Source organism: Mus pahari, chromosome 10, assembly GCF_900095145.1.
Source record: "Mus pahari chromosome 10, PAHARI_EIJ_v1.1, whole genome shotgun sequence".
Classification (NCBI taxonomy): Eukaryota; Metazoa; Chordata; class Mammalia; order Rodentia; family Muridae; genus Mus; species Mus pahari.
In genome coordinates this window covers 17,610,594-17,622,427 of record NC_034599.1, presented here as the reverse complement: position 1 = coordinate 17,622,427, position 11,834 = coordinate 17,610,594, and the positions used below count along the sequence as shown (strand labels likewise).

At 40.6% G+C, this 11,834-nt stretch overlaps 1 protein-coding gene across 2 annotated transcripts in view; it reads left to right on the top strand.

Moving 5' to 3' along the window:
* The window catches only part of LOC110327649 (zinc finger protein 571-like), a 27,037-nt gene extending 24,303 nt beyond the window's left edge, over positions 1 to 2,734 (top strand). For both annotated transcript variants that reach the window (XM_029542811.1, XM_029542812.1), the window contains exon 7: positions 864 to 2,734. In XM_029542811.1, the coding sequence (XP_029398671.1) occupies positions 864 to 1,915 (1,052 nt within the window). In that variant the 3' untranslated portion in view covers positions 1,916 to 2,734. The remainder of the gene's footprint in view (positions 1 to 863) is intronic.
* The last annotated feature ends 9,100 nt before the right edge of the window (positions 2,735 to 11,834 follow it).

The following is an 11,834-nucleotide window of genomic DNA, read 5'->3' as shown; positions in this document are numbered from 1 at the left end:
ATAGCCCTGGCTGTCCTGGAACTCACTTTGTAGACCAGGCTGGCCTCGAACTCAGAAATCCGCCTGCCTCTGCCTCCTGAGTGCTGGGATTAAAGGCGCGCGCCACCACACCCGGCCAGGCCTTTCTTTTAAGCTGCCAGGTTTTATCTCAGATCAAGGGGGTAAGGAAGAAGCTGCTGTCTTGGAAGTTCAGCATCTTTATTACCTAGTTACAGCCCCTCTCCCAACTGTCCATCAACCAGGTATTTGTCTAACTCCAGGTCTCTCAAAATTGTCTTTCATAGTTGAATATAAAGAGTGGAAACTATTTTAGGAATGTTTTCTCAGAAACTTAGTCTATGGCAAGATGAACTTCTCATTGGTGAACCTGGTAAGATGTAGACTAGAGAGGAATCTGATAATTTTAAAGTAACTGAAACCCTTCGGTTACCCTGAGTCTCTGGGTATCTTTAACAGCAGCTAATTGTGTCTTTCTAAATATTTAAAATCAAGAAAAACCTACAAAGGACGGTTGTTAGCACAGAAGTTATCATTTGTAGGGGAGCTGCAGTGAGCTCAGTGAATATGGGGGATGCTTTGATGAGGCGTCAGGTGAATGTGGGAGGTCCCTTGATGACGCATTAGTTATTCAAGTCAAGGTGCCGATCAGGAAGCAGAGTTCCTAATCCAATGTATGTGAGATAACATTCTTTCACTAAATTCAGTTAATGAAGTTGTATTTAACAGTGGAGAGAAATAGTTTAATGCAGTCATTGTGAGACATCTCATTAGGAAATCAGGACAAGAAAAGCTCAGATAGTAAATTCTATGGGACATTCCCAGTGAATATGAAGACTGTAACAAAATCTTTTATCTTAAGGCAGAACTGAAGATTCATGAGGAAATCCACCGAGGGGCAAAGTCCTATGAATGTGAAGTATGTCTGGAAGCATTTTACCTGAAGCCACAGTATAGCACAAAGCAGAGATATCACACATGCGAGAATCCATATGACTGTAAGAAATGTAGAGAAGCTTTCTATTCTGAGTCTACCCTCAGTCAGTATCAGAGGCTTGAGAGAGGTGAGAAACCCCATGCCTGTGTAGAGTGCGGGAAATCCTTCTACTGCAAGTCTCACCTCACTGTGCATCAGAGGACCCACACAGGTGAGAAGCCTTATGAATGTAAAGACTGCAGGAAAGCTTTCTACAGCAAGTCCCAGCTCAATGTGCACCTGAGAATTCACACCGGTGAGAAGCCTTATGAATGTAAAGACTGCAGCAAGGCTTTCTACCGAAATTCTGACCTCACCGTACATCAGAGAACTCATACAGGTGAGAAGCCCTACGAATGTAAAGTCTGCAATAAAGCTTTCTACTGCAATTCACAGCTCACTGTACATCACAGGACTCATACAGGCGAGAAGCCTTATGAGTGTCAAGTCTGCAATAAAGCTTTCTACTGCAAGTCACAACTCGCTGTACATCACAGGACTCATACGGGGGAGAAGCCTTATCAATGTAAAGAATGCAGGAAGGCATTCCAGTGTAGGTCAGACCTCACTCGACATCAGAGAACTCATACTGGCGAAAGGCCATATGAATGTCCTGAGTGCAGGAAAGCTTTCTACCGCAAGTCAGACCTCACAGTACATCAGAGGACACATACAGGTGAGAAGCCCTACGAATGTAAAGAGTGCAGGAAAGCTTTCTACTGTAATTCACAACTTACTGTACATCAAAGACAACACACAGGCGAGAAGCCTTATGAATGTAAAGACTGCGGGAAAGCTTTTCAGTGCAAATATGAACTCACTCGACATCAGAGAACACACACAGGTGAGAAGCCTTATGGATGTAGAGAATGCAAGAAAGCTTTTTACACCAAGTCAGATCTCACTCGGCATCTAAAAACTCACACAGGGGACAAACCCTAAAGATATAGAGCACAGTAATACTTAATAAGTCAGTTCTTAACTAGCATCAGAGATCACACATAAAAACGTTTTACCATAAAATTAGACTTCATCTCAGAGAATTCCTACAAATTTAAGAAACCATTGATGTAAGAAAGGTCTGTAGCTCATCTCCATGTATAGACTGATTAGTTTAGGGAATGTGAAAAGACTCTGTGGGCAAAACATCATTTAGTATATACAGGTGAATTTCCCTTTGAATATAAAGAATACTAAAGCACTTTTTTTCTTAAATTATAAAGCACATTCAATGGCAGGAAATCTCATCCAGACTTTATCGCTATATATGACATGGAAAATGTTGATACCTAAGTCATGCCTCAGTCTCAGAAAACCTCATAAAGTGTAGTAGCACACAGCAAATAATTTAGCCAGGCCTGGCTTTGCATTCTGACCCATGTGAGTGATCTTGGTGAGACTCATTTGGACTTGATGTTTAACAGCACAGCAAGATTCGAAATCAAGACAGAGGAAATCTCCACATGGAGGTGCTCAGCTTTAATACTGGCACTCAGGGGGCAGTGTCATATACATCAGTGTGAGTTGTGCTGACCTCTTCAAAATAGTGTGTTCTGGGCCAGCTAGGGACTACAGTTAAATCCTGTCATGAAAAAAGTGAGAAAATGTTAAATGGCAATAAAACCCATAAGAAAGAATATAAAGGATCTTTGAAATAGTACTTGAAACTCAACTGACATCAGAAACACAACAAAGGCCGGGCAGTGGTGGCGCATGCCTTTAATCCCAGCACTTGGGAGGCAGAGGCAGGTGGATTTTGGAGTTCAAGGCCAGCTTGATCTACAGAGTGAGTTCCAGGACAGCCAGAGCTATACAGAGAAACCCTGTCTCGCAATACCAAAAAAAGAAAAAAACACAACAAAATACAATAAAGCATAGGAGTGTGATACAAGAGTACAGGTGACACCTTATATCATCACATTACATCACCATGTTACATCATCAGGATAATGATTTCAGTATTCAGTGGTGGACACACACAGTAGGAACCTCATCAATCTATCTATCTATCTAAAGCTGCACTCACACATTAGCAAGCATGCCATCAAGTGTGAAAGTGACAACACATTTGAATGTAATAAATGAGTTGAGCTTGAGTGTGGTGCAGTCACACGTGCTTGTGTAGCACACACACATTTCCTGTTCAGGGTTTGAGAGTTCTTGCACATCACCTGGAGTTTCAACATTCGTGCCCATGAGCCCCTTTTTGGAGAGTATAAGCAATTGTGAAGAAGTTTCGACAAATTGATCATGCCTTTTTGAGTGCTGTCAGTAAAATCACACCTTGTTTCATAAGACCAGGTCTACATATGCAGGCCAGGTTGACTATGAATTCGTTGTATCATGGGAAGTTCACGTATTCACAGTCATACTCATGCAGGCTCTGAGATCTTGGATTAGAGGAATGGTCTTCCATGCAACCATACATATCTGTAGTATGTGACGTTTTCAGTGAAATTTCAACATTTTTATACATCATAAATTTGGGGGAGAAAATTCAGTTTATGTAACTTGCACGTTAATTTCCAGATGGAATTGTTTGAGATGGCATTGGAAATGAAGCATCCAACTGTATTCTACCAAATAAACACAATGCTATTTCTAGCCAGTGTAAATTAAGCTTTTCCTTTGGGCATTTATTTTTATTATAACTAGTTTGATAGTAGTTAGTGAATATAGTAGACAAGACCAGCAATGCTAATAAACATCTGTTTCTACACAATTGCTTCTCATGACACATGGATTTTTCTTTTTTTTTTAAGATTTATTTATTTATTATATCTTAAGTACACTGTAGCTGACTCCAGACATGCCAGAAGAGGGCGTCAGATCTCATTACGAGTGGTTGTGAGCCACCATGTGGTTGCTGGGATTTGAACTCAGGACCTTTGGAAGAGCAGTCCGTGCTCTTAACCACTGAGCCATCTCTCCAGCCCCAGGATTTTTCTATATATTATTATATTTATTCAAATTTTGCCTACAGAACGCTCAGCATGACAGTATAGGAATCATGTATACATTGTATAAGACATAAAGGAGGAAAATGGAAGTGACATGGTGCATACCTTTGTGTATAATCCTGATTATAATATTCAATATCTATAAGTGAGATATATAGATTATAGACGATAGATAGATAGATAGATAGATATTGTGACTTATTCTATTTATTATCTTTTTGTCACTATCAGACAAAAAGAAATTAAAGTTTGAAGTAACCGTTTTAGATTGTGGTTTCGAGGAATTTTGTTAATGGTTACTTTGCCCTAGAGCAATATGAACAATAGTACGGTGACAGGTTATTGTAGTAGAAGAGTTTCCTCACATTATGGCAGGAAATGGATGAAATGATAGACCATTTACCTATTACATCTTCTGAAGCATGACCCTAACTACATAAATGTAACTAGACACTACCTCCTGAAGTTAGTGTCACCTCCAAAAACAGAGCTCAAATCTGAGTTCAGGTTCTATGGGAGAAATTTCATGTTAAAAACAAATCAGGCAGTGGTGGCACACACTTTTAATCCCAGTACTTGGGAGCAAGAGGCTGATGGATCTATAATTTTGAGGCCAGCCTGGTCTACAGAAATAGTTCCAAGACAGCTACGAGTACACAAAGAAACTTTGTCGTGAAGGTTTTTTTTTTTTTTAATTAAAAAATAACAAGTTAAAACCAAAATATACTACAAAAATCTAGTTTAATAAAATTCCAGGGCTAGAGAGATGCCTCAGCAGTTAAAAGCACTGGCTGCTCTTCCAGAGGTCCTGAGTTCAATTCCCAGCAACCACATGATGGCTCACAACCATTTGTAATGGGATTCAATGATCTCTTCTGGTGTGTCTGAAGACAGCAACCGTGTACTCACATATATAAAATAAATAATTCTTTAAAAATAAAATTCCATCTAAAAATTCTTGAATATGATACCTTTATAACTTATGATATATTTTCTTTATTCATGCATATCCAAATGTACATGGATACACTGTTATAACACTATCCCATAAGTGAGAGTAAGAATTTTTTTTGTTTGTTTTTTTCGAGACAGGGTTTCTCTGTGTAGCTCAGGCTCTCCTGGAACTCATTTTGTAGACCAGGCTGGCCTTGAACTCAGAAATCCACCTGTCTCTGCCTCCGGAGTGCTGGGATTAAAGGCGTGTGCCACCACGCCCAGCAAGAATTTATTTCTAATTTGTGTTTACAAAACAGCTGGTGTGTCCACCTGGAGCATTTATTTTTACTGTGATTGAATTTTTTTCTTTTCTTTTTAAAGATGAAAATAGATTGGGAGGGCATACAATGTATTTGAATTATGGTTTCCATTCCCCCAACTTCCTTCCAGACTCTCCCATCCTCCCAAATTCATATCTTTTCCTGATTTCTCAGAAAACAAACAGGCATCTTTTAAAAAGAAGAACATAAGAAATTAATTTAAAATAAAAACAAACAAACCTGAATAGAACAGCAAATGAGCAGAGAAACAAAGCCAAAGAAAAGCTCAAGAAACGCACATAGATGCAGAGACAACACACATTAGCACATGCAGAAGTCCCCTAAAAACACAAAATCAAAAACCATAGTACATACGCTAAAGACCTACCTGTAGGGTAAGCGGGAGAGGTGGGCATGGGGGATAAGTAAGGTGCATAATCGTTCCCAGCTGTCCTCTAAGTAAGGTCCTTAGCATCAACAACTCTCATTTCATCCTGTTGACGCAAATGCTGGGTCTGCAGTTATGTCCCCTCTCTTCCTTATTCCTTTGTGTAGGACAAACAGAAAGGTAAAAGTGTCTTTACCAAATGTTATCTTCTGAAGACTATATATATATATATATATATATATATATATATATTCTTCATATATATACATACATAGTCATAGTCTTCATATATTATATATTATCAATATGTATTATATTAATAATAGTATTATATTAATATATATAAATAATTTTTTTCCTAATGTAGATGCCTCAGCATATGCCTTTAACAAAAGTGGAAAAATGTCATAGGTTGGTGTAAAAGGTTTAAAAATGGCAAGTTCTTGCCCTAAGTGATATTAAATGGCATGCGTATATATGTATGTGGTATAGTCTCTGGTGTCTCCAAAGAGGAAAATATTTTAGAAGGTATCATTAAATGTGTTATTAGATAATTTAATTGGAATGCATTAGATATTAAAAGTTATATGGGAAAGTGTGAAGCAGTGATGATCATTTAATATGCAGAATTACTCTTATTTTTGGACACAGAGGTGCCTCAGGATGGTTATTTATGAGAAAAAAATGTTCACAATTTATTTTTCACTTGGTCTATGCCCTGATCTGCATGAAATTATTTGGAGATTTACCTTACTTGAAATTTTATGTCTATATAATACCAATATTTCTTCTATTGACATACTAGTATGATTCTTCAGCAAGCGTGGGAATAGTTCCCAAAAGAAAGACATAGCAAAGATACTGGTTAGAACGTGTTAGAACGTGTGTGTGTGTGTGTGTGTGTGTGTGTGTGTGTACGCACGTGTGCAGGCACGACTCTCGGCAGGTTGAATATTGTGCCCTCATGGGAAATTTCTGAGATTGTCAGGGAGAGGAATGGGGATTGAGAGTCTAGTAACCTCCTGTATGAGTTGTTTCTCTGTTGCTGTGATAAACCCCTATGACTGGCTTATACTTAACAGAGGCTGAGTCTGTTCTGTCAGGTGGAGATGGCAATCATAGCGGGAATAGAATGTTGAAAGCTCACATCTTCTGATGCAAACTTGAAGCAGAGAGAGAAAACTGGAGCTGTTGACAGTCTAAGCTCCCAAAGCCTGCATGCAGTGACATTCTTCCTTCAACAATGCCACATTTCCTAAACCTCCCCAAAATATCTCCACCAACTGGGGACAAAGTGTTCAAATACATGAGCCTTTGGGGGACATTCAAACAGCCACACCTCCATTGCATGACCCTTCCTATTGAGGACAGATAGAAATGCATTAGCTGTTGTCTTAGTCAGGGTTTCTATTCCTGTACAACATCATGACCAAGAAGCAAGTTGGGGCGGAAAGGGTTTATTCAGCTTACATTTTCCACATTGCTGTTTATCACCAAAGGATGCAGGACTGGAACTCAAGCAGGTCAGAAAGCAGGAGCTGATGNAGAAGCCATGGAGGGATGTTCTTTACTGGCTTGCCTATCCTGGCTTGCTCAGTCCACTCTCTTATAGAACCCAAGACTACCAGCCCAGAGATGGCACCACCCACAAGGGAACCTCCCCCCTTGATCACTAATTGAGAAAATGCCTTACAGCTGGATCTCATGGAGGCATTTCCCCAACTGAAGCTCCTTTCTCTGTGATAACTCCAGCTGTGTCAAGTTGACACAAAGCTATCCAGTACAGCTGTCTAGCATGAAGGATTAGCTACCTACTCCACCGCACTCTTACCATTCTATGATTCTGGTACTTTAGGAGACAGTCCTGAAATTTCCTCTGTCTCCTACTAGATATAGCTCTTGGCACCGGGGACTGCTGTATTTGGTAAAGGCTGCTAATGCCACATAAATCTCACTGCTTGTGACGTTGTACATCGTGGTGCGCACTAGGCTCCGCACCACGATGTACAACGTCCACAAGCAGGCAGGACTGGAACTCAAGCAGGTCAGAAAGCAGGAGCTGATGCAGAAGCCATGGAGGGATGTTCTTTACTGGCTTGCCTATCCTGGCTTGCTCAGTCCACTCTCTTATAGAACCCAAGACTACCAGCCCAGAGATGGCACCACCCACAAGGGAACCTCCCCCCTTGATCACTAATTGAGAAAATGCCTTACAGCTGGATCTCATGGAGGCATTTCCCCAACTGAAGCTCCTTTCTCTGTGATAACTCCAGCTGTGTCAAGTTGACACAAAGCTATCCAGTACAGCTGTCTAGCATGAAGGATTAGCTACCTACTCCACCGCACTCTTACCATTCTATGATTCTGGTACTTTAGGAGACAGTCCTGAAATTTCCTCTGTCTCCTACTAGATATAGCTCTTGGCACCGGGGACTGCTGTATTTGGTAAAGGCTGCTAATGCCACATAAATCTCAAATGCAAAGATGTTTGATACTGAAGGAGTATCTGCATTTTGCTGAAAAATAATGAAAGCAGAATAGTTCATCATGCTAAATATAGAGTTAATTGTAGAGCAAGAACATTTTTAGTCAAAGCGCAGTGTATAAGGACGATATCAGACTGCTATGGTGATATGAATCTATTCAAAACTCAGTATTCACCTGTATACAGTAAAAAAAAAATCAGCATGAAATGGAATGCCCTGCGCAGAATATTTGTAAATGTCTATCCATTGGCTTTGGAAGGAGGACAAGATATGGGGAGTAGAAATTTAAAATATGAAGGTGAATTGGAATTAGAAATGGCCACAGAATCATCACTTACCATGAGCTAGACAGAATGTGATGGGGGTGGTACACCTGTAATCCTGGCACTAATGAAGCTACAGCAAGCAAGTTGTAAGCTTGAAGACAGTCAGAAAAACGTAACGTGATCCTGTCTCAAAAATACACCAACAATAAAAGGAGGAAGGGGAGGCACATGAATACTTACAAATACTGACCCCTGCAGACACTGGGATGCTGTGAAGAGAATGGATACTAGGCACAGGAGAAAAGATTACAGGGAGAAGTATAATCCGTGATCCATGGCACAGACAGCAATTATAAGTGTGTATTTCAAATCAGTCCATTGTGACCACCTTAAATTTCCTAACACAATAGATAATAAATGTTTATATAGCAAATATTATAGCATGTACAACAGAATTAGCAAAGGTTGCTACAAGATGCTTCCTGGGAATATGAAAGGCTTAGGAAATAAGCGAAATAAGAATAATGTAGAAATCATGTATCTGTTTCCAAGGAACAGATGCAGTTGTAGCTATGAGCAGCTTTTAAACAGCTTGGAGATTTTATCTGGAAATGTAGCAATGTGGAAGAACAGGCAGCAGGCAGATACTGAGTGTGTATGAAAATGATTCTTGCTAAATAATGTTGATACTGAAAATTATTGTAGAATAATGAGAAATAATTAATTTTGAAAGTCTATTCATGTTTTATGAAAAATAAACTTGGGAAGCTCTTAGTACTTTCTGAAGAACAGTAAAGAAGTAGAATGAACACAAGACAATGTATTCTGAGACAATAAAACCCATTAAATGATACTGCATCTAAATCTTCATGGTCTTTTCAACCTGAAACATCGTTTTTGTTTATTTGAAAATACTATTTTTTTGCATACAGTATATTTGGATTTTGGTTCCCCCCTCCCTAGATACTCCCTGCCCTCCCAAATCCACATCTTTTCTTGTTATGTTGTTAGAAAACAAATAGGATTTTTTAAAAGAAATAAAGACACAAAATTGGAAACATAAAATATACACAATAGACCTGTAGGATCAATAAAACAAAAACAAAACCCCTCCAAAACTACCATTGAGCTTGTTTTATAATGGCCATCTACTGCTGAACATGGGGCCTGGGCGGTCGAATCCTTTGGGTATATGATGTGCAGAGGTTAAGATCTGAGACAAAAGATGCTATGACAGGGAAGAGGGATCAGTACCATCTAAAGCGGTGATATTATGGATGTGAGGATTTTCGAGGAGCTTTGGAACACTTACCATGTCTATACCTAGGGGTTGAGAGAGTTGGATGTTTATTTTCTGTAATTGGTTGTGCCTGATGAGCAGCTATGGTAAGTGCTATAGTCAAGTTAACCACTGACTCCTGTGTTCCATCTGGGGTGACATGGGTCATTAATTAGAATATAAAAGATTTTTGTTGGGGGGGGGGCATTTGTTTGTGTAATGACAGAAGTTGCCATCATTGAAAATCGGGCGTGCCCATTTCAGCCATTTGAACTGTACTGAGACCAAGGCTAAGCTGTTTATGGCAACAGAGTGAGACTTTAATAAAATATGAGTCTGTGGAAGAAGAGAGAAAGGGTCGCAAAATGAACTCTGCTGGACAAAGTTTCTATAAGGTCCGAGTGGGAGCTGAGAGACAGAGGCCAAGGAGGGCATGGAGAAGCTGTGAAATTCCCAGGATGGAGCTAAGGTCAGAGAGGCCCAGAAGGGCTTAAGGAATCTGTGGGCTTATCCGGCAGCTCCTAGTGGGAGAGAGAAAGGAAACAGGGAGGGTTCCAACAGAGGGAAGGGTCAAGTGCTTTAGTAACTAGAGAGTGGCTCCCATTGTGAGGCTCTAGCAGCCAGAGAAGAGCCCCTTACCTAGTGGTCGAGGGAAGGAGCTTCTGGAGAGGTGGGCTCCATAATTTGGAAACCAATATGATAGGTGTCAGAAACCAGCAGCAACAAACGATCCAATGGGTTAGTACGCGCAGGTCGGGGTAATCAGTAATTTGAAGAATCTGGTGCTTATCTATGTTAGCAAAGCATTTGGCTAACGTTTGACCCGAGTCAGGAGGGGTTGGGAGAGACAGGGAGGCCCAGGTGGCCCATAATTCAGCTGAGATAGTTGGGACATCCTCGTACTCCTCCCTTATCTTTATGGCTGGCCAGTCCCTGGAGCCTAACAGCCTCTGCTCTGGCCTGTTCTGCTTTTCTTAGGCCTGGGATTCTTTTTCATTAACTAACATGAGCCACCTTTGTCCTGGATTCTGAAATTTAATTCTTTCACAGCCAGGGCCAGCAGAGAAGGTACCCATCTTTATATAGTGTGCTCTCATTTTTCCAGGTGCCAAGGAAGGTCGTAGTTGGTGACCCAAGACTCCTAGAGCATATTCCTCCTTTTTAGTAACATGGAGAGAGAAGGGAGTGTTGAGTCTGGAAGGTATGCAGCTGGAGCTTGGAGAAGGGCCTGTTGAATTCTATGAAGGGGCTTGGTAATGGGCACAAGGAGTAGTTCATGAGAGAAGCCATGAGTCACCTCATGTAAGGGGAAAGCAAGATGAGAGTAAAAGAGACTTCAAGAGCATAAGAAGCCAGTCATCCCTAGAAATGATAGAATTTGATCTTTGGTGATGGGGACTGTGAGTGACTGGATTGATTTTTTTTTTTTTTTAAAGATTTATTTATTATATGTAAGTACATTGTAGCTGTCCCCAGACACTCCAGAAGAGGGAGTCAGATCTTGTTAAGGATGGTTGTGAGCCACCATGTGGTTGCTGGGATTTGAACTCTGTACCTTCGGAAGAGCAGTAGGGTGTTCTTACCCGCTGAGCCATCTCACCAGATTTTTTTTTTTTAATTTAGGGTGATGTCCTTGTGAGTAGGAGTTACATCTAGTCTCAGATAAGTAACCTGAGGAGTAGACAACTGGACTGTGGAGTGAAAGGACAACATAATCCCCATTTGTCTCCATTTAAGGACCAGGCCTGATTTCAAAAAGGCCATAAGGCACCATCTCCAAGAATAGACCATAAATTCCAGAAACTAGGTCATAAGACATCAGCTCTAGGACAAGACCATAAAACCCAGAACGAGATCATAAAACCCCCTACCAAAGAACAGCCAGGGGATAACAACAAAAATGAGGAACTATCTCCGAATGGACAGCCTATCTCATTCGTCACATGGTTGAATGCTCACAGCATAGGAATGTAGATGACTGATCACCTGTGAGTCCCTAGCACCCACCAGTGAAATTTTAGATTACCTAGTCCTTCTAAAGAGTTCCCTCCAGTTCCCTATAAGAAGGCCTGCATGCCTTTGTCTGGGGTCACCATCTTAGAGAATGGTTAACACCCTACACCCCCACATGCTGGATGTTTCTGCAGAATAAACACTCTTTGTTTTTGCATACTATTGAAAGACCCACAAAGAAAGGACTCCCCCACGTTCTGACTCAGGAGAGGC